The sequence below is a fragment of the Salmo trutta genome, chromosome 7 (genome assembly GCF_901001165.1).
Source record: "Salmo trutta chromosome 7, fSalTru1.1, whole genome shotgun sequence".
NCBI classification, from domain to species: Eukaryota; Metazoa; Chordata; class Actinopteri; order Salmoniformes; family Salmonidae; genus Salmo; species Salmo trutta.
This window is the reverse complement of record NC_042963.1, coordinates 48,737,509-48,761,094: the sequence shown is the minus strand read 5'-3', so window position 1 is coordinate 48,761,094 and position 23,586 is coordinate 48,737,509. Positions and strand designations below refer to the sequence as shown.

Genomic DNA, 23,586 nt, shown 5'->3' with positions numbered 1-23,586 from the left:
CCAGCGTCATGTGTGACCGTTGAAAGACTCATTGTAGGATGAGAACGAGGTAGTAGTCTATTAGATGGGTGATCGTGCCGAGGGTGGGAAGCTCACGAGGAGGGCAGCCTAAACACTTCCAGAAATAAAATTGGAAAAATAAACAACTAAGATAACACACTATAGGAAGCCTAAAGGCTACTGTGCTATTGTTTTTTAGGCAGCCATTGCAAATGCTTTATTGCACAAATTAACATAAGGATTTGTAGCCCGATAATGCTTTGAATATATATATTGAATGATAATACATTACAAAGAAATAATTAAATCCCCGAGGAACACATTTCTTTGACACTACAAGGGCATCACGGGCCACCTGCTTTTCACTGCCACTGTCTGGACCTTTCCAAATAAAACAATTTGCTGTCAAGACATTGAGTGTCCACCTGGTTTCATCTCAAAATAGTATAGCAGGTTGATGAAATCATATTGCACGCCAGCACACACAGTTATCCGCTTGCTTGGGTTTTGACAGCGATGAAAGTGATGAAGACAGGCGCACCAAAGCCAGGTGAGAAGAGACCACCTGAGCAAATCGCTCAATTAACAAGTGACTGATTTCTCTACCAAGCGCAGCAGCCCAGTGAGCTGAAACAGGAACACCTGCGTCAAATGAGATTCTTGTTTAGTCTTAAATGAGCGTTTTAATCAGTGTACCCAATAGCTGATTGATTGCCAAAACGTCAACGCGCAGTTGCTGAAGCCTAGGGTGCAGGGTCTTGATCTATTATATCCCGAGACAGAATTACTTGATCCAATCTGCCATTTACATTAAAACACGTTCAATGGGTACATTACTTTAAAGCCATAATCTGGAGTTTGTGTTTTAGGCCAAGGTCATTCCCGCCACAAGGGATGGGGCTGCAGCTAGTCGCTACCCGCTGTTCTGCGGTGCTGAATTTGGGAGCTCGGCTACCGCCTCTGCCCATGGTTCTGAAGGGCATTCTTAACTCAACATGCTCTGGAAATACTGTAGGGTAAGAAAGCTATCGTTTAAACAAAAAAATATAGTCACTATACAGATCATTCAATTGAAAACATTATACACTTTTGTCTTGTAACTATTGGTTCTAACATGTATTATTTCCTAAGTCTATAACTAATTTAATAACTTATTTTTATTTTACCAGAAGTTCAATTGACAACACACACGTAGGCTACCAATGTGTTCTATTCTGAAAATGAAACCATATTCTATGCGATAAAATCATCATGAGCAAAACCACAGCTGTTAAATCATTTACAGTACAGTTTCATGTATTATCTATTGCAAAGGGCATACTACAAACTGAGACACACGGAACTGGCAATTCGGAGACCTTTGCTTCACTCTGTAGTCCTAAAATATTCACCTACACCCTGAAATTGAATTTCATACAATCACAAATACAATCAATTAAACATGCCTTAAACATTTAGGGCCGTTTTTTCATTGAGTTCAGGACAAGCCTTATCTGTCTCTGAAAAACTAGCCCTTACGTGCAGCAATCATTGATCTAGTTCAGTACAGATTATATTATGACAATAGGCATTTTGAAAATAGTCTGAGATTTGGTTCTGGTTTTCCTGATGAGTTACAAGTAAATAACAGTTTTCACTTGGATGTTTGTGCTCCAAAATGGTATTGTAAGCAATGAGGTCATTACAATGTACAGCTAGCCCTTCTGTGTCTTGCTTGTTGATTAATTACAAGTTACACTACTGCCATCTAGAGGATACATCTGGTTAGTATTTTGAAAATAAAATGCTATTTTGAAACCCTGCTCCCTTCCAGTAAGCATCGCTTTTTAATGTAGGTGAATGCAATGAGGTGAAAACCTTACTTTCACTTATCCAATCAGGTTCGTAGATCAGTGAGAACTACAGCTCCAATCCCTGTAGTGCACCTCTTCATCGGCGCTCTCCCCTCACTCCTCACCCTCCCTCACTCCTCACCCTCCCTCACTCCTCACCCTCCCTCACTCCTCACCCTCCCTCACTCCTCACCCTCCCTCACTCCTCACCCTCCCTCACTCCTCACCCTCCCTCAAAATAAACAGACCCAGATGTCCACACATACGGTGGTTTTTGAAGGATGACATTTATTTCACCAGGCATCTGACATCAGAACTGCTACAGTACAGAGTCAGCCATTTTGGGGAGGGCCATCTACAGTTAAAGAGGAACCCAGGATTGGTTTCAATACATACAGTTTTCAACAGAACAAGAGAATCAGGGCTGCATCAGAAATGGCACCCTATTCCCTATATAGTGCACTAGCTTTTGATCAGGGTCCATAGTGCTATGGACAAAAGTAGTGCACTATATAGGCAAGAGGGTGCCATTTCAGACTCAGACATATAAACATAACAGGCTGACACAGGCTCTGTTCAAAAGCATTAAGAGTGCTGTTAGAACACCATCTCCGAATGATGGTCCTCAGTTTCCCTTGTGGAGCGAGTTTTGGTGATCAACAACGCTAGCCTTCAGTTGATTTCATCATACAATAGTGTTAACATATATATCATGTGTTGCTGGCTGCTGCTACTAGTCCTTTAACATTCAATAGTCCCAGCAGACAGCAGATACAATTCATCATTTGACAGTTAGTTCAGCTTACACCATAGTTGGGGTCAATTCCATTTCAAATCTAGTCAATTTAGGAAGTACACAAAAATTCCATCTCTAATGTGTGTTACTTTCTGAATTGAATTGAGATGGTATTGAACTCAGCCCTGGCTCACACCAATCACAAATATGGCAGTTGTAATGTGCAGTAAAACTGGCACACAGGATACAACCACAATACACTGGGGACTTCCAGGACCAGGATAAGAGAGGCTTACAGTACAGGCACAGGTAAACGGCTCCTCTCCTCCTCACACTTTATATTATTATATACAGTACGCAACTACGGTTACCAGGTGGACCTCACCTGGGGTCCAGAACAGAAGACCTCTATGGGTCAAAGGTGAGCAAACAACTTAGCAGCACAGGCGTTAGGTTAGTTCACAACTTTTAGAGGGAGGGTGTGGTAACAGCATTAAGAGGAGAATCGCACATTACTACATAGATCTAAATTATGAGCAGTGGACGAGTGAGTGAAGACAGTCAGTGTATCCTCAAAGAGACATTGTATTTGCACAGAGTCAGTAAGGATTACATGTAAAGACTAAGAGACATTGTATTTGCACAGAGTCAGTAAGGATTACGTGTAAAGACTAAGATAGTAGACACAAGGTGACTGACTGAAGGCGTTTTCCAAGTGGTTACAAGAGTATTGTTACTTAGTGTATCCAGTTGACAGGTAAAGTACAAGACAAGTTTCACAATTTGGTCAGCTACAATAAGTGGGAGCTGAATTCGAAGCAAAATAACATTTAAACCAAGCGGTGATTTAAGGGGGTGCGGTGATTTGTCAGTTGACATAAAGCCACATTGATATCAGATAAGGAGGGACAGTGGTTCTGCTTACAGTGCTTTTGTTCCTTTGCTGTGCCACTGGAGAACCTGGTCCGGGTCTTGTAGGCCAGCTACAGAGCCCAGTGGCCAGCTACAGAGCCCAGTGGCCCACCCATCCTCTTTACCTCCTCTCCGCACCACTCTCCTTCATTAACTCCCCCAGCCCAGAAAGACCAAGATCTGCCTCTATATGTATGTATGTATGTATGTATGTATGTATGTATGTATGTATGTATGTATGTATGTATGTATGTATGTATGTATGTATGTATGTATGTATGTATGTCTAAATATGACCGTTGTGGGCTTACTAAATACTTAATATGAGCTGAGGGAAAGATGTCTACCAAGCAAACAGAGCATTTATTCTGCACAAGTCAGTGCTACTGCTAGGGAGGTTAGATTAGATATATTTCCCTAAGGATACATCTCTCTCACTCTGGAGAAAGACTACAGCTACTTTTGCTGAGATAAGATTCCATTCCTGCGGGCTTGTACAGTTGTCATGGTTACAGTATGTGGGGGGCTGGGGGGTTTCCATGGTTTCCAAGGTGAAAGGTCAGAGGTAAAAGTGCTAATCAGCAGCGTCCAAGGTTAAGGGTCACGGCGGGAGGTCACGGCCATGTTCAGTTATTGGCCACCTCGTCAGTGGTGTCCGCTGTTGTCTCTAAGGTACTGTCGAGTCCGCCCCGGGCACGCCAGATCTTCACTGTTCGATCACTATCAAATTACAGAGCAGAAAAACAGTGTCACTGCAATGGCTGCATCCAGGTGCTTGTGTGTGTGCGTGCGTGCTTGTGGTTCTGTGACTCACTCAGATGCTGTGAAGAGGTGGCTGCTGTTGGTGGAGATGCCGTTGATGGGGCTCTCGTGGCCCTTGAGTTCCCCCAGGGCCCCCAGTGTGTCTGTGTGCCAAAGCTTGAGCACCCCTCCTCTACAGCCACTCAGCAGGGCCGGAGAGCCAGGCACCACACCCAGGGCACACACCCAGTCACGGTGGGCATTGGGCACTAGCTGTTAGACATACAGACAACTTAGTACATACAGACTACGTTTCCCATTCAACTAGCTTTCAGGTAGCAGTGTTTATCAAAGAACTTTCCATTTAAAATACCTGCTCCCCAGTTCAAGCACCACCTCCCCAAAAGCATGATGATTCGCCAAAATAGTCAGTGACACTTCTCCCTCTGTTACACAGATTAGCATTTATTGTCATGAATCTTTCCCTGGAGGTCACTGACTGGCAAAGCCACAAAGTCATAATCTCTCATTTTAAACCTAACCCTAAAGGAAGAAAACTAATTTTAGTTTGCCTACATTTTTACTACATTGCCAATTCTGACTTTGCAGCTGGCCCATCTAGAATAAATCTCTCAGTTCTGGCTCCAGGGCAAGATTCATGACAATAAACGTCAATCTGTATATCTTACCTGCAGTAGGTCTTTGCGGGCTAGGTCCCACTTCTTAATGCCGTTGTCCCTGGAGCCACTGAAGAGGACGTCCCCCTGCACCACCAGGGACTCGATTCCATCGTAGTGGGGAGGCTCAAAGTTGTGTGTGGGGCCAATAGCACCCAGGGCCCCCTCTGCCACATCAAACATCTGAAACAGACAGCCCATTAACAGCACTAGTCAAACACCTGAAAGAGACAGCCCATAAACAACACTAGTCAAACACCTGAAACAGAAAGCCTAGTCAAACACCTGAAACAGACAGCCTAGTCAAACACCTGAAACAGAAAGCCTAGTCAAACACCTGAAACAGACAGCCCATAAACAACACTACTCAAGTCACAGCAGAGAATCAGCTAGGCTAATTCATATTGCATAGAAAACAAATACAAAATCCAACGTGATCCATATGCGTACATGAAACATGCAGAAAAAGGTCACGGAAACATTAACACAATAAATATCGTATGCGTGTTAACTTCTTTTCTACAATGAATATAGAACCCAGCCTCACACACACACCCTAACCCAGCCTCACACACACACCCTAACCCAGCCTCACACACACACCCTACCCAGCCTCACACACACACCCTAACCCAGCCTCACACACACACACCCTAACCCAGCCTCACACACACACCCTAACCCAGCCTCACACACACACCCTAACCCAGCCTCACACACACACCCTAACCCAGCCTCACACACACACCCTAACCCAGCCTCACACACACACCCTAACCCAGCCTCACACACACACACCCTAACCCAGCCTCACACACACACACACCCTAACCCAGCCTCACACACACACACACCCTAACCCAGCCTCACACACACACACACCCTAACCCAGCCTCACACACACACACACCCTAACCCAGCCTCACACACACACACACCCTAACCCAGCCTCACACACACACACACCCTAACCCAGCCTCACACACACACACACCCTAACCCAGCCTCACACACACACACCCTAACCCAGCCTCACACACACACACCCTAACCCAGCCTCACACACACACACCCTAACCCAGCCTCACACACACACACCCTAACCCAGCCTCACACACACACACCCTAACCCAGCCTCACACACACACACCCTAACCCAGCCTCACACACACACACCCTAACCCAGCCTCACACACACACCCTAACCCAGCCTCACACACACACCCTAACCCAGCCTCACACACACACACCCTAACCCAGCCTCACACACACACACCCTAACCCAGCCTCACACACACACCCTAACCCAGCCTCACACACACACCCTAACCCAGCCTCACACACACACCCTAACCCAGCCTCACACACACACCATAACCCAGCCTCACACACACACCATAACCCAGCCTCACACACACCCTAACCCAGCCTCACACACACCATAACCCAGCCTCACACACACCCTAACCCAGCCTCACACACACCCTAACCCAGCCTCACACACACCATAACCCAGCCTCTCACACACCATAACCCAGCCTCTCACACACCATAACCCAGCCTCACACACCATAACCCAGCCTCACACACCATAACCCAGCCTCACACACCATAACCCAGCCTCACACACCATAACCCAGCCTCACACACCATAACCCAGCCTCACACACCATAACCCAGCCTCACACACCTTGATGTAATGGTCCTTGGAGCCGCTGATGACCAGATCCTGACCGTTCCCGCTCTGGTCCACAGTCAGACACATGACTGGACTCAGGTGACCAGTCAGCTTCCCTGTAGATACAAATCTGACCAAGAGAAAGAAAGAGAATATTGGGATTTAATATGATAGCAAATCTTCTGAGATGCATTGCGTTACTGCAAGAAAGACAACTTGGAATGACAACACTCACTGAGAGAACAGGTACAAGCTCTACAACAGATCAGCAAGGGAATCGACATTCAATACAAGCAGTATCCTCTAGATCTATCATAGATCTGCACATTATAGTAGTGAGAAAGAGAGAATTGTTCTGAAGACAGAGTCCTTTTCTGGACTTCGCTCTGACAAAATGACTGCCATGCTGTGCCAGAGCGTACCTTCCTACATCCCAGACTCTGACAGAGTTGCCGGCGGCGGCGTACAGGACAGAGCCGCTGGGGTTGAGGGCAATCTGGTTGATCTGGTTCTCTCCTGCCGGGATGGTGACAGTCCGGTTGGTGCTGGACGCACAGGCATCGCCAGGAGTCACCTGACCAGAAGACCTGTAGAATATGATGATTCTGTTAAACACTTCATTCTATCCGTCAAATGACCTACAAATCCAGGTAGATTTTTATTTATTTATTTATTTATTTATTTCACCTTTATTTTACCAGGTAGGCAAGTTGAGAACAAGTTCTCATTTACAATTGCGACCTGGAAAAGATGCAGGTAGATCTTCAAGTAATGAATCCCAGATTGTCTGTATTTATTAATAACAGGTGTAGCACTTGCACTGGTGTTATAATTGAGTCAAGTTAATCATATACTGCTGCTACAGATGTCATATTGTGTAGCCTGTCCCCCCAGAAATGGTTACAGCGTTGAGCCTCTTACGGCGTTGACTTGACGGTGTTGACACGGTTTCTGTTTCTTGACACTCACGTGAGGGTGCGGATGCACTTGGCTGAGTCTCGGATGTCCCAGACCTTGATGTAGGAGGTGGAGACGGTGAAGACCAGGCTGGAGCTGTAGCGGACTGACACCACATTGTTGTGGTGACCCGCCAGGGACATGATCTCCTGACCCGTCACCAGGTTCCACACCTTACACGTACGGTCTGGAAGGATAACAACAAGACATGAGACATTGTTCATGAGACATTATTGATCTGTGATCAATTATAGTGACCCGATGATGAAGGTGAGTGAGGAAGAGAAGTGGACAGAGTCTGACCTTTGGAGCCGGTGAAGAGGAGGTCATCAGTAGAGTCAACACACAACACCGCTTTAGTGTGACCCTCAGCCACGTGGACACACTGTAGTGTTGCTGACCGACTGCCCTTTGAAGAGGGCACTGGGTTGATTACCCCTCTAGGGAGGAAGAAACCACACACACACACACACACACACACAGGTATTGAGATGTCAATAGCAGGGTCAGAGAAAATGGTAACCGGTTTCCGTCTACCACTGCAGGCACACATTTACATGCCAGTTAGCAACATGCTGCAAATCAAAGTAAAAAACGAAGTACCCAAAGTGACAAGAATGGTCAGGCTAACAAGAGCTGAACGGAACCATACAAAGTACATCAACACACTGGCTAAGACACGGGGAAGACAAGTAGATATTGTTGGTGTAACTGGCAGAGATTTTCAATAGAGCTGAAAGTAAAAAAAATTTCTTCATATAAACACAATCCTTCTACAATGACAGTACTTTCACTTGAAACTTTAATTCTTGTATAAAAGTTGTTGGGTAAAAACAAGTCGTTGTGCAGGTAGGGACACACCAGATAATGCGCATCGTGTGACTGTGTAAGCAAATGACATAGCGTGGATGAAGTCTCCACCTATGTGAACAGAAGGAAAATAGATAATTGGAAAGGAAATCTGAGGAAAATGCTTATGAAATTCTACCAACACATGTCCTGTGCTACACGCGGATAGAAGACACTTGATCATTGTTACTCTCCCTTCCGGGACGGCTATAAGGCCCTCCCCCGCCTTCCTTTCGGCAAATCAGAACACGCCTCCATTCTGCTCTTCCAGAAACTTAAACAGGAAGCACCCATGGTAAGGACTGTTCAAAGCTGGTCTGACCAATCGGCATCTATGCTACAGCTCAGCCTTCAACACAATAGTGCCCTCCAAGATCATCACTAAGCTCAGGGCCCTGCGTCTGAACCCCTCTCTGCGCAACTGGGTCCTGGACTTCCTGATGAGCCGACCCCAGGTGGTGAAGGTAGGCAACAACACCTCAGCCACGCTGATCCTCAACACGAGGACCCCACAGGGGACGGTGCTCAGCCCCCTCCTGTACACCCTGTTCATCCAACTCAATCATCAAGTTTGTTGATGACACAACAGCGGTACGCCTGATTACCAACAATGACGACACAGCTTACAGGGAGGAGGTGAGAGCCCTGGTGGAGTGGTGCCAGGAAAATAACCTCTCCCTCAACGTCAACAAAACAAAGGAGCTGATCTTGGACTACAGGAGACAGCAGAGTGAGCACACCTCCATCCACATCCTGCAACATCATTTTGTTGAAATGTAATTTGATCTCTGAGAAATTAAGCTAATCGATTACTCACTTTATATGTACATACTGTATTCTGGACATAGCTCATCCCATATAGCTACTGCTGTACATACAGTATTCTGGACATAGCCCATCCCATATAACTACTGCTGTACATACAGTATTCTGGAAATAGCTCATCCTATATAACTACTGCTGTACATACTGTATTCTGGACATAGCCCATCCCATATAACTACTGCTGTACATACTATATTCTGGACATAGCCCATCCTATATAACTACTGCTGTACATACTGTATTCTGGACAGAGCTCATCCTATATAACTACTGCTGTACATAGCTCATCCTATATAGCTACTGCTGTACATAGCTCATCCTATATAACTACTGCTGTACATAGCTCATCCTATATAACTACTGCTGGACATAGCTCATCCTATATAACTACTGCTGTACATAGCTCATCCTATATAACTACTGCTGTACATACTATATTCTGGACATAGCTCATCCCATATAACTACTGCTGTACATAGCTCATCCTATATAACTACTGTTGTACATACAGTATTTGTCCTACTTATATCTTGTCCATACACACACACCACATAGCATTATCTTGCACCTGCTTTAACATCTGCTAATCTGTGTATGCCGACAAAAACTTTGATTTGATTGAAAATTTCAATTATCCCTTGTGGGTGTGGGAAATGGAAGGTGATCTAGAACAGGACAGGGGAATTCTGTGGACAATAAAGTTTTTCTAAATTCTAAATCTTGCTAGAGGAGAGGTGTCATGAGTGGTTTAGATGTAGCTCCTAATGTGCAGTTGAGAGAGAGAGCTCACCAATCCCAATATTATAGCCTACCTAATGTATGCAGCATAAGTGTAAACAATAGATGTGATCGGTCATTTGACTGCCAAGGCCTCCTTGCTCATAACATTAGTTGTATAGACTATAACTAACTTCTTGAACCATTACTTTTAGTTATTACTTATACAATGCGTATAACTTAACTATAAATGTATGCTTATTACTTAGAACTTACAGTGCTGTGAAACAGTATTTGCCCCCTTCCTGATTTCTTATTTTTTTGTACATTCGTCACACTTAAATGTTTCAGATCATCAAACAAATTTAAATATTACACAAAGATAACCCAAGTAAAAACAAAATGCAGTTAAGTGATGTAAGCCATTCAGTGGTGGACTTGCTGGTGTGTTTTGGATCATTGTCCTGCTGCAGAACCCAAGTGCGCTTCAGCCTGAGGTCACAAACTGATGGCCGGACATTCTCCTTCAGGATTTTTTGGTAGAGAAAATCCATGGTTCCATTAATCACAGCAAGTCGTCCAGGTCCTGAAGCAGCAAAGCAGCCCCAGACCATCACACTACCACCACCATATTTGACTGTTGGTATGATGTTCTTTTTCTGAAATGCTGTGTTACTTTTAAGCCAGATGTAACGGGCCGCACACCTTCCAAAAAGTCCAACTTTTGTCTCGTCAGTCCACAGAATATTTTCCCAAAAGTCTTGGGGATTATCAAGATGTTTTTTTTGCCAGAAGTGAGACGAGCCTTTATGTTATTTTGGGTCAGCAGTGGTTTTCGCCTTGAAACTCTGCCATGGATGCTGTTTTTGCCCAGTCTCTTTTCTTATGGTGGAGTCATGAACACTGACCTTAACTGAGGCAAGTGAGGCCTGCAGTTCTTTAGATGTTGTTGTGGGTTCTTTTGTGACCTCCTGGATGAGTCGCCGCTGCGCTCTTGGGCTAATTTAGGCCAGCCACTCCTGCGAAGGTTCACCACTGTTCCAAATTTTCTCCATTTGTGGATAATGGCTCTCATCGTGGTTCACTGGAGTCCCAAAGCTTTAGAAATGACTTTAACTCTTTCCAGACTGATAGATGTCAATTACTTTGTTTCTCATCTGTTCCTGAATTTCTTTGGATTGCGGCATGATGTCTTGCTTTTTGAGATCTTTTGACCTGCTTCACTTGGTCAGACGGGTTCTATTTAATTGATTTCTTGATTCATCAGGTCTGGCAGTAATCAGGTCTGGGTGTGGCTAGTGAAATTGAAGTCAGCTTTCCAAAACATGTGATTAACCACAGTAAACTCATGATTTAACAAGGGGGGGGTAATTACTTTGTCACATAGGGCCATGAAGGTTCGGATAATTTTATTTATTAAGGGAAAAAAGCTATCACTTAAAAACTGCATTGTGTTTACTTGGGTTATCTTTGTGTAATATTAAAATTTGTTTGATGACCTGAAACATTTAAGTGTGACAAATGTGTAAAAAAATAAGAAATCAGGACAGGGGAAAATACTTTTTCACAGCACTCTATTTCTTCCTCTTACTTATCCTGTGGTCTGTCTGCTCTCTCCAGACACCCTGTCAGACGTACAAATACGTTGCCTTGGCTACGAGGGCGGGTGGAGGGGGAGGATGGGGGAGACGGGGTGCTGGCGTCCGAGTTCCTCGTCTCACAGCTGGTACAATGGACAGGGAGGCTGAGGCTCAGTTTACATACATAAGCAGAGGACAAGTCAGTTGCCTTTGAACTGAGTGTGTACAGTGCACAAGATCTCTCACACACACACACACACACACACACACACACACGCACACACCCCAGTGGAAATGCGCATTCATGAACACACACACACTATCGCTCCAAAGTAAAAAAAATATATATATATATATATATATATATATACACTATTTTCTTCATTGTAGAATAATAGTGAAGACATCAAAACTATGAAATAACACATATGAAATCATGTAGTAACCAAAAAAGTGTTAAAATATATTTTAGATTCTTCAAATAGCCACCCTTTGCCTTGATGACAGCTTTGCACACTCTTGGCATTCTCTCAACCAGCTTCATGAGGTAGTCACCTGGAATGCATTTCAATTAACAGGTGTGCCTTCTTAAAAGGTAATTTGTGGAATTTCTTTCCTTCTTAATGTGTTTGAGCCAATCAGTTGTGATGTGACAAGGTATACAGAAGATAGCCCTATTTGGTAAAAGACCAAGTACATATTATGGCAAGAACAGCTCAAATAAGCAAAGAGAAACGGCAGTCCATCATTACTTTAAGACATGAAGGTCAGTCAATACGGAACATTTCAAGAACATTGCAAGTTTCTTCAAGTGCAGTCGCAAAAACCATCAAGCGCTATGATGAAACTGGCTCTCATGAGGACCGCCACAGGAATGGAAGACCCAGAGTTGCCTCTGCTGCAGAAGTTCAATAGAGTTACCAGCCTCAGAAATTGCAGCCGAAATAAATGCTTCACAGTAACAGACATATCTCAATATTGACTGTTCAGAGGAGACTGTGCGAATCAGGCCTTCATGGTCGAATTGCTGCAAAGAAACCACTACTAAAGGACACCAATAAGAAGAAGAGACTTACTTGGGCCAAGAAACACGAGCAATGGACATTAGACTGGTGGAAATTTGTGCTTTGGTTCTGGAGTTGGAGATTTTTGGCTCCAACCGCCGTGTCTTTGTGAGACGTGGTGTGGGTGAACAGATGATCTCTGCATGTGTATTTCCCACCGTGAAGCATGGAGGAGGTGGTGTTATGGTGTGGGGGTGCTTTGCTGGTGACACTGTCTATGATTTATTTAGAATTCAAGGCACACTTAACCAGCATGGCTACCACAGCATTATGCAGTGGTACACCATCCCATCTGGTTTGTGCTTAGTGGGACTATCATTTGTTTTTTCAACAGGACAATGACCCAACACATCTCCAGACTGTGTAAGGGCTATTTTACCAAGAAGGAGAGTGATGGAGTGCTGCATCAGATAACCTGGCCTCCACAATCCCCCGACCTCAACCAAATTGAGTATGTTTGGGGTGATTCAGCCCACAGACTTAAGGAAAAGCAGCAAACAAGCATTTGTGGGAACTCCTTCATGACTGTTGGAAAAGCATTCCAGGTGAAACTGGTTGAGAAAATGCCAAGAGTGCGTAAAGCTGTCATCAAGGCAATAGGTGGCTATTTGAAGAATCTCAAATATATTTTGATTTGTTTAACACTTTTTTGTTACTACATGATTCCATATGTGTTATTTCATTGTTTCGATGTCTTCACTATTATTCTACAATGTAGAAAATAGTAAAAAATAAAGAAAAACCCTTAAATGAGTAGGTGTTCTAAAACTTTTGACCAGTAGTGTACCTCAGATAGTACAGGCTAAAATAAATAAACATCTTTCATTGTTGGAAACGATCCCCTTATGTCTTCTCTGGAACCCTTCCTATTCACTTCCTTTTAGAACGCTTTTAAAACACAGGAGGCTCTGCGCTCATTTCTGAGACTCAGCACAAGTCTTTTCACGTTTGGTCGAAGAACATTGAGTTGTGCACGCTCATCACCTGTGGTCCTGAGAACTGATTGGGAAAGACTGTTTGTTCACTCAGGGTTTGAATCAAAATGGAAACAGCTTTCAGCATGGTTCCCCTCACCCCGACCTTTAGCTTTTTAGATTACATCCACTTCAAAGTGTTTGAGAGGAACATCTGGTTAGCGCTGCAATGACAATATATAGGATTTATATATCGTATTTGCCAAATTTGCATTAGAGGGTTTGAAGAGGTTGAGAGGGCCAAGTTGAACACGGAATTAAAATGGAATACTAAAGAATCCCTTTGAGAAACAGAAGTTAATCATTTAATCTCATTCAAGAGGGATATAGGAACATATTAGCTATACTTCCCAAGAGTAAGCTCATTACTTGACATTCAGTGCAGAACTTGGCAGGGTAAGTTTATAAATCACACCAGGCAGATACTTGTTGATTAAGATAACACCACATGCTCCCTGAGATAGGAAATTAAGAAAAGGGAAAGGTGGATATCATGGTCTGTTGGGAAAAGATGTGCTTTTGGCCTCCGGCCACCAGAGCGTCGCTAGTCTCTTACTGTTTGATCTCCTTGACCTTAGCCGCCGCTTGTGCCCTGTCATAGGTCTTCCTGCGAGAGAGCGGCGAGGGCTCTGGAACTCTCTTTTCCGCCCCCGAGGAGGCGGCAGCTCTGGAGCCGGAACTAACATTTCGTTTGGTTGTTATTAGCAACGACATAAAACATAAGGAACAGAAAGTACAACAAGGATGTAAACAAAATAGGAAATAAAACAATATGGAGGCGATGAGCATGCAGTACACACATAGCACACTGTTACCTGACATTCAGTCCCAATAAAGACGTCCTCCTTCACCAAGCTTGTGGTTCATCAGGACACTATGGTGTAGCATTAGGGCTATACTCTATCACACTCAAATCAGTCCCCCAGGTCCACATCTTACTAATTCAAGTCCCGCTAGAATTGGTTCTCAGCCAACACTCCAGCAACTCAGAGAAAAAGTATTCCTGCTCAAGCCATAGAAAGCTACTGTGCACTACTGGCTAGCATTATTAAGTCTTTGCGTTAAATGTTGAAAGATGAAGCTGTTATTATTGTGGAAAGTTAACATCGGGCTATTGCAGTTGGAGCATAACATCTAGCGAGAGAACATAAGACCTGCATGATCATACTGTACAAGCCTCATAATCATGTGCGTGTGTCTGTCTCTGTGTGTGCATGCATTTGTCTGTCTGTAGTATTAGTGTTATTTCTAAAGGGATAGGTTTTGGTTTCTACTGGCCTAGGAAGGAGACTTACAATCCAATAGGGCAGGTTTAAAGAACATGTCAGGCAAAGTCAGGCAAAATGAAAACAGATTAAGCAGCAGTTCTATCAACATGCAGGAAGCAGCTGGTTAGCAGTCAGCATGTGCTGGCCCAGACTTACATGCTGCCCATCTTAGAGGCCAAGCCAGGAGAATGAGCCATAAAGTCTCTGTCCCTGACTGATGAGCCAATGGGGGTCTCAGGATCTCTGCCCTCTTCTGGTGTTTCAGCCAATGGGAGACAGGGGGAGGAGAAATCTCCGCTAGGCATGTCAGGGGCGGCGTCACTATTGGCGTAGAGCAACTCCATCTGAGTGGTGGTTCTTCTACGAGCCTGCGAGGGGGGAAACACATTTACATTCAAGAAAACAACAAGCTTGGAAGAGGAAGACTAAACACACGCCAAAACAAGACCACACACGTCCCCATGAGGACAGTAAAACAAGACCTCACACACACACACACGTCCCCACAAGGATAGTAAAACAAGACCACACACACACACACAGTAAAACAAGACCTCACACACACACGTCCCCACGAGGGCAGTAAAACAAGACCACACACACACACACACACACACACACACGTCCCCACAAGGATAGTAAAACAAGACCACACACACACACACACACACAGTAAAACAAGACCTCACACACACACGTCCCCACGAGGGCAGTAAAACAAGACCACACACACACAGTAAAACAAGACCTCTCACACACACACACACACACACACACACACACACGTCCCCACGAGGGCAGTAAAACACCTCACACACACACGTCCCCACGAGGATAGTAAAACAAGACCTCACACACACACGTCCCCACGAGGATAGTAAAACACCTCACACACACACGTCCCCACGAGGACAGTAAAACAAGACCTCACACACACACACACAAACACACACACACACGTCCCCATGAGGACAGTAAAACAATACCTCACACACACGTCCCCACGAGGACAGTAAAACAAGACCTCACACAAACACGTCCCCACGAGGATAGTAAAACAAGACCTCACACACACACACGTCCCCACGAGGACAGTAAAACACCTCACACACACGTCCCCACGAGGATAGGAAAACACCACACACACACACGTCCCCACGAGGATAGTAAAACAAGACCTCACACACACACACACACACACACAGTAAAACAAGACCGCACACACACACACACGAGGATAATAAAACAAGACCTCACACACACGTCCCCACGAGGACAGTAAAACAAGACCACACACACACACACACACACACACACACGAGGATAGTAAAACAAGACACACACACGGATAGTAAGTTAGTACTAGAGACTAGCCACCAATTTAGACCATTTTTCTTGCACAAGAATTTAATGACGGAACAAAGCCTACAAATTATAAATGCTGGTTGTATATTTCTTAAAACTGCTGTATTGTCCAATTGGAATAAATATTATACTATATATAGTATTATATGAAAATACTAACATTATATAATTAATATAATACTAACATACTAAACTCAGCAAAAAAAGAAACGTCCCATTTTCAGGACCCTGTCTTTCAAAGATAATTCATTAAAATCAAAATACCTTCACAGATCTTCTTTGTAAAGGGTTTAAACATTGTTTCCCATGCTTGTTCAATGAACCATAAACAATTAATGAACATGCACCTGTGGAACAGTCGTTAAGACACTAACAGCTTACAGACGGTAGGCAATTAAGGTCACAGTTATGAAAACTTAGGACACTAAAGAGGCCTTTCTACCTACTCTGAAAAACAAAGGAAAGATGCCCAGGGTCCCTGCTCATTTGCATGAACGTGCCTTAGGCATGCTGGAAGGAGGCATGAGAACTGCAGATGTGGCCAGGGCAATAAATTGCAATGTCTGTACTGTGAGACGCCTAAGACAGCGCTACAGGGAGACAGAACGGACAGCTGATCATCCTCACAGTGGCAGACCACGTGCAACACCTGTGGGACAGGTACAGGATGGCAACAACAACTGTCCGAGTTACACCACGAACGCACAATCCCTCCATCAGTGCTCAGACTGTCCACAATAGGCCGAGGGAGGCTGGACTAAGGGCTTGTAGGTCTGTTGTAAGGCAGGTCCTCACCAGACATCACCGGCAACAACGTCGCCTATGGGCACAAACCCACCGTCGCTGGACCAGACAGGACTGGCAAAAAGTGCTCTTCACTGACGAGTCACGGTTTTGTCTCACCATGATGGTGAGACATGATGGTCGGATTTGTGTTTATCGCGGTTTTGTTTTACCAGGTGTGGTGGTCGGATTCACGTTTATCGTCAAAGGAATGAGCGTTACACCGAGGCCTGTACTCTGGAGCGGGATCGATTTGGAGGTGGAGGGTCCGTCATGGTTTGGGGCGGTGTGTCACAGCATCATCGGACTGAGCTTGTTGTCATTGCAGACAATCTCAACGCTGTGCGTTACAGGGAAGACATCCTCCTCCCTCATGTGGTACCCTTCCTGCAGGCTCATCCTGACATGACCCTCCAGCATGACAATGCCACCAGCCATACTGCTCGTTCTGTGAGTGATTTCCTGCAAGACAGGAATGTCAGTGTTCTGCCATGGCCATCGAAGAGCCTGGATCTCAGGGACACATTATTCAATTTCTGTTAGTCACATGTCTGTGGAATTTGTTCAGTTTATGTCTCAGTTGATGAATCTTGTTATGTTCATACATATATTTACACATGTTAAGTTTGCTGAAAATAAACACATTTGACAGTGAGAGGACTATCTTTTTTTACATTAACATTTTACTTTTTATTTAATGTTATAATATTATACACATTTATAGTAATTTCTCATCCAGGTTTAGGATAGTGCATCTGCAGTGGACAGGATACCACTGCCACACCAATTTTGTATTATTTTAGGAGGCTGAAGTCAGGGGACCTAAATATGTTTTTTAGTTTCCACCTCCAACAAAAGTGTGAAAGGTCTGTGGTGCAGAAGGTTTTCTTTTGTAAAGATGGGACCAACAGGAAGTGGCTGTCATACAGTGAAGAGAACCATGCTTTATTCTGATTAATTTGTATGGCATTTGCAAAGCCAACAGAGAATAGCAGACAGGAAGCCTATGCATCAGAGTGGAAGAGCATGAGAAGAGCATTATGCATAAAGGTTATGCTGAGGCCTACTTTCTAAGGTCCTCCAAAGGTAACACTGAGAGCCTGTTCATCGGCAGTCAGATGTCTGCTCATAGAGAGCAAGTACGCAGAAGAAGGCAAGTGCTAGAGCGCCTTATAGATGTTGTTAAAGTCAGAAACAAGAGGGGTCTGAGCTACAGAGGCATGCAGTCTGAAGCAGCTTATACGCTAGATGGCAGCAGCATTGACCATGGAAACTTTTTAGAGATGATCATTCTGCTGGGAAAGTACGACCTGTGTATGAGAGCATCTCACTGCCTGCATAGAGAAAAGCAAAAAAATGCATGAGTCTGGGTCAAGAGGGGGCAGAGGCTCTCTAATCACTCTATTATCAAAGACTACTATCGATAACATCATTACCACCATCCAACACACAATGCAGGCCACCATAGCAAGTGAAATCCAGGAAGCTGCTATGTTTTCAGTCCAGACTGACACTACGCAGGACATTACAACACAAGATCAATGCTCTGTCATAGTCAGATATGTGACGAACATCATCCATGAGAGGCATCCACTGGACAATACTTTGTCCAAGTACTGAGTGAAGTTCTGGAAAACATGAAGCTTGACATCAGCAAGTGCATTGGCAATTCCACTGATGGAGCCTCCAGTAAGGCCAGTATGAAGGCTTCTCTGCCCTGCTCTCTGTAAAGTCCACCAATCAAGTGCATGTGTGGTGCTATGCACACATTTTTAACCTTGTTTTGGCAGACACAACAGAGAGTGTCTTGGCAAGTGGGTCACTCATTAACAACATAGCTGTGTTCTTCCGTGAATCCTACCAGAGGATGAACATTTGGGAGAAGGAGAGCAAGGACCCAAGACACAGACGTCTTGCTCCAATTGGAGAGACACGCTGGTGAGCTAAAGACAGTGCCTTAAAGAAGGTCTCTGGAGCTTTTGGAAATCCAGATGAGGGTCTGTATGTTGATGTCCTTCTCACTCTTTCAACCATACAAGATCAGAAAAACATCAACACTACTGCACGGGTCAAGGCACAAAGATACTTTGAGGGGTTGCTGAAGTATGAAACAATACTTACAGCTCAGATATTCCTCAGAATATTTCAGGTCACCTCACCAGTCTCAAAATATCATCAAACAAGTGGAATGGACATTCTGTCTGCACATCGTATGATTGTGTCTACAGAGGAGCAGCTGAAAGGACTGGCAAGAGATCTTGAAAAAGTCAAGGTAGCTGCAGACACATTTGTTCAGTGGGCCAACAGGAAGTTGCAGGAACGGGATGAGGAAACAGAGCTGGAGTTCGAGACCACTCTGCCAATGAAAAGGGCTCGAAAGAAGAAGACCATGCCTGGAGAGATGGCACAAAACAAGACTTTTACTGGGGCAGAGAGTGCATACAGGATTGGTGTCCATAATCAAATACTGGATACAGTTACAGATAGCATCCATTGGCTATTTCTGAGTAATGGCACTTTGTATGCCGACATGGTTCTTCTGGACCTTAAAACCTTTAGTCAGATGACATCCAGTGCCAGTGGCCTTCCACAGAGCCCTTCAAGATCTAAGCAAATGTTTGATCAAATTTGACAGCAGAGCAACGGTGGCCAGTTTACAGAGTGAGCTCATGAGTCTGGCAGAACAGCGGACTAGGTTAAAACAATCGGGATTTGAAGAATACACAACGAGGACTATGGAGGATCATGGATCTGAAGGAAAGTAAGACGAGGTGGAGATGGTGAACAATAGCTGTTCATCTTGCAAGGACTGTCCAGTTTGTTGCTACCGTATTCTTAGTCAGTACAACCTATTGACCAACGCATACCACATCCTGGGCCTTGCTTACAAGTTCCTACTTACCCTGTCAGTAACCCAGGTAGCTTGTGAGTGGGGCTTCTCTATTCTGAAATTCATCAAGAGTAGGCTCAGTAGCACTCTATCAACAGCACCTGGAGGCTTTTGTGCTCCTGGCTACTGAGCGAGATGTTTTAATGGCCCTGGACAGTGACCTGGTTATAGATGGCACTGCTGAGAGAAGTGAGCTGCTGCAGAAATTGATAATTTAAGGAGGTAGGAAATATGTTCATTTTTATTTTATTCTATGACTTGCCTACTACAGTCTTTTCACCAACACATTTCTTCCTGTATTATTTATTCTACTGGTCAGATGGTTCCAGAGATTCTTGCCACCTTGCTGCCAGTGCCATTATGCCAATATGTGCTCCTTCTAGCCAGCCTCCTCCTAAGAGCAACACATTCCCCTTGTTCTATTTTACTAAAGTTATTGTTAGAAATATTGTTCAGTAATCTTGTTGACATAAAGTGTGACGTGGGTTGTGGTGTATCGCTGGGGGGGGTTTGGTGGGCCGGTCTGAGTCAAAAAGTCCAGGGCCATTTTTCATTCCCAGTCCATCCCTGCCTACGAGGATAGTAAAACAAGACCACACACACACACACACACACACACACACGAAGTGAAATGGCTAGTTAGTTAGCGGTGGTGCGCGCTAATAGCGTTTCAGTCGGTGACGTCACTCGCTCTGAGACTTGAAGTAGGGTTTCCCCTTGCGTTGCAAGAGCCGCGGCTTATGTGGCGCGATGGGTAACAATGCTTTGTGGGGTGTCAGTTGTTGATGTGTGCAAGGGTCCCTGGTTCGAGCCCGGGTTGGGGCGAAGAGAGGGACAGAACCTACACTGTTACACACACACACACACACACACACACACACACGTCCCCACGAGGACAGTAAAACACACACTAACAGGCTGATAATGGTACCTTGCTCCTTGTTTTGGTCTCTCCACAGAGTTTCATTAGATCTGATGCCAGGGAGCTGGAACGAGGAAGTGGAATACATGAGTTACCATAAAACTATAAGTCAAATGTAAACTAATTTAATTTTTTGGTAATTTGAGTGATACTGACTGTCCCTCTGTTGCAGGACTCTGGGCAGATTCGTCACTGCTGCTGTCATCCCCGTTCTCTGTGAAATGAAAGGACCAAAAACATCAGTTGTACTGTATGTCAGAACCAAAACATCCATAGAAAATGATTATTCTTTGTGTGTTATGACTAAATAACAACAAACTTAAGTTGGTTTACTTTTGAAGTTCTGTCTAGCAGTCCAAATACCTGCCCATTGTCCAACCAAACATGAAACAAGGGTAAAACCTTTTATTGAACCAAAGGTTATGCTAGTACTGTGTTGGCTACAAACAGATGTTAACAATATGTGGTTTAGATTATTAAACAAGGTAGATGTGATGATAATGGACAAGGAGAAGAAGCAGATGATGTCAGCGCAGCGCCATGCCGTTTTATACAAGTTGCTTGAAAAGACCTGATAAGAACTGGTCCTTGTCCAGTCACTGAGATGGAAGCATTGACAGGGTTCAGGGGTTGAAAGGGTAAAGAGAGGTCAGGTGTGAGGGGCTATGAAGGGACGGGGAAACCGAAATGAGAGGTCAACAAGGTTGGAATCATTAGTCCGACTGTCAGTTTGGTTTGCCTACAGGGTTCAACTGAGACAAACTTCCTGGTTCTACCTGTGAAGGGCGGGGTCCTCTGAAGATACAGGTACAGTACTTATATTAGCAGGTGCTACACTATTAGGCATGGTGGCTGTAACATACTGGGAGAGGGGTTCTTTCACATTGGGAGGAAGAGAAGGAGGGTCAGCTGACAGATGGAGGGAGGCCTGAAGACATTGCACCTCATGCACCTGCTCATGTTATGTTGCTGAGTTAGTTTCCAGGAGGGGGACCCATGCATTCATATAAACATATATATATATATATATATAGAGAGAGAGAGAGAGAGTCTGGTGTCTGTTACTTACCCACTGGCATGTTACCTAGCTCTGTATACATTAAGGCACCATGGGCAGGGGAACAGAAAAAAGGCAACACACAAATCAAAAACACATTCATTCATTCATCCCCCATAAATCAAAAACACATTCTTCATTCATTCCCCCATAAATCAAAAGCACATTCATTCATTCCCCCATAAATCAAAAGCACATTCATTCCCCCATAAATCAAAAGCACATTCATTCATTCATTCCCCCATAAATCAAAAGCACATTCATTCCCCCATAAATCAAAAGCACATTCATTCATTCCCCCATAAATCAAAAACACATCATTCATTCATCCCCCCATAAATCAAAAACACATCATTCATTCATCCCCCCATAAATCAAAAACACATTATTCATTCATCCCCCATAAATCAAAAACACATTCATTCCCCCATAAATCAAAAACACATTCATTCCCCCATAATCAAAAAGAAAAGAAAAGACAGCCTATGAGTGCTCAGTCTACTGTTCAACAGTCAGGGCATCCTCCTCAACAGATACTGGTTCAATGGAACCATAACAAAATGTCAACTCCGTAACAAAAAACATCTCTATAACCATACAAACCATGAAACAAAAAGGTCAAAAACAGATGGGCTTTCAAACTTGCTAAATAATGGAACACAAAAACGACAGCGCCATAGAGGCTTGCTTAGTCCAACTGACATTTGTGTGATTGCAACAATTTATTGGGGCGACTTTTAAAAGAAGCATCTATTCAGGAGGAGGCAATGAGCAACATCAAGTCAAACAGGCCCAAATCATCAGGCAGTAGACCATAGCCACCCAGCCCTGGTTCTGGAGCCATCCCTACAAATCAGTGTGCTGACAAGGTGAACACAAACACGCAGGTACATTTCAATGCCTTTGCTTAGATACTTTGGCTGAATTATTTCTTCAATCCTATATAATTATGGGGTGAGCCAGACCTGTTAGCACTGTGGGCTTGACCTCACGGACTGCCAGTGGCAAGGGCTGAGTAGGTCTTGGACTGAACTACAGGATGTCGGACCGAACTACAGGATGTCGGACCGAACTACAGGATGTCGGACCGAACTACAGGATGTCGGACCGAACTACAGGATGTCGGACCGAACTACAGGATGTCGGACCGAACTACAGGATGTAGGACCGTAATTTGAGCCAGTTCGCAACAGCAGGAAAATAATCCCCAAATTATTAATGTTTCATTAGGGCAAATCAAGTCTGACATCTTAAAGTGGAAACTACAAACTTTAGAAGCCTTTTTAAATCTTGAATACACTACAAGCTTTACATTTCCTGTTGATCCTACATCTGTATACGTCTTGCAGTGTGTGGCTGGCAGGTTGTGGCTAGTGCTGTTACCTTGTAGAGCGTTCCCCAGCAGGGCGTCCAGTTCGGGGTTAAACTCAGCCTTCTCCTTCAGCATGTGGAACAGCAACTGGTTCTGAGTGGCGCTGGTGATCTCAGTCTGCTTCAGCCTGCCCTCCATCACCTTCACCTGGGACTCCCTCTGAGCCGCCTGCAGACCCTGGGAGAGGTTAGAGGTCAAAAGGTCAACGGTCAGCTATAAGACGGGTCACTAAAAGTCAGCAATCAGAGCTATGCTTGTGTGTAATACTTCACAGTACACACAAAAAAGATGAATACACAATGAGGGTGCTTGTGCATATACACACAGAACTAAACACATTAACAATCGTAGAAACAGACTTTAATTGGGTACATAGTTTAACCCCAG

At 44.3% G+C, this 23,586-nt stretch overlaps 1 protein-coding gene across 6 annotated transcripts in view; it reads right to left on the bottom strand.

Annotated features, from left to right (window-relative positions):
* Positions 1–2,099: 2,099 nt before the first annotated feature.
* Positions 2,100–23,586, bottom strand: part of kif21a (kinesin family member 21A) — an 81,932-nt gene continuing 60,445 nt past the window's right edge. For 3 of the 6 annotated variants that reach the window (XM_029759233.1, XM_029759234.1, XM_029759236.1), the window contains 13 exons: positions 23,211–23,376; positions 21,840–21,860; positions 20,927–20,984; positions 20,780–20,834; positions 14,967–15,178; positions 14,099–14,221; positions 7,837–7,973; positions 7,546–7,720; positions 6,999–7,163; positions 6,589–6,706; positions 4,911–5,081; positions 4,295–4,494; positions 2,100–4,200 (listed from right to left, as the gene is read on the bottom strand). In XM_029759233.1, the coding sequence (XP_029615093.1) occupies positions 4,107–4,200; positions 4,295–4,494; positions 4,911–5,081; positions 6,589–6,706; positions 6,999–7,163; positions 7,546–7,720; positions 7,837–7,973; positions 14,099–14,221; positions 14,967–15,178; positions 20,780–20,834; positions 20,927–20,984; positions 21,840–21,860; positions 23,211–23,376 (1,695 nt within the window). In that variant the 3' untranslated portion in view covers positions 2,100–4,106. The remainder of the gene's footprint in view (positions 4,201–4,294; positions 4,495–4,910; positions 5,082–6,588; positions 6,707–6,998; positions 7,164–7,545; positions 7,721–7,836; positions 7,974–14,098; positions 14,222–14,966; positions 15,179–20,779; positions 20,835–20,926; positions 20,985–21,839; positions 21,861–23,210; positions 23,377–23,586) is intronic. The other 3 variants (XM_029759237.1, XM_029759238.1, XM_029759235.1) reach the window with 2 other exon arrangements.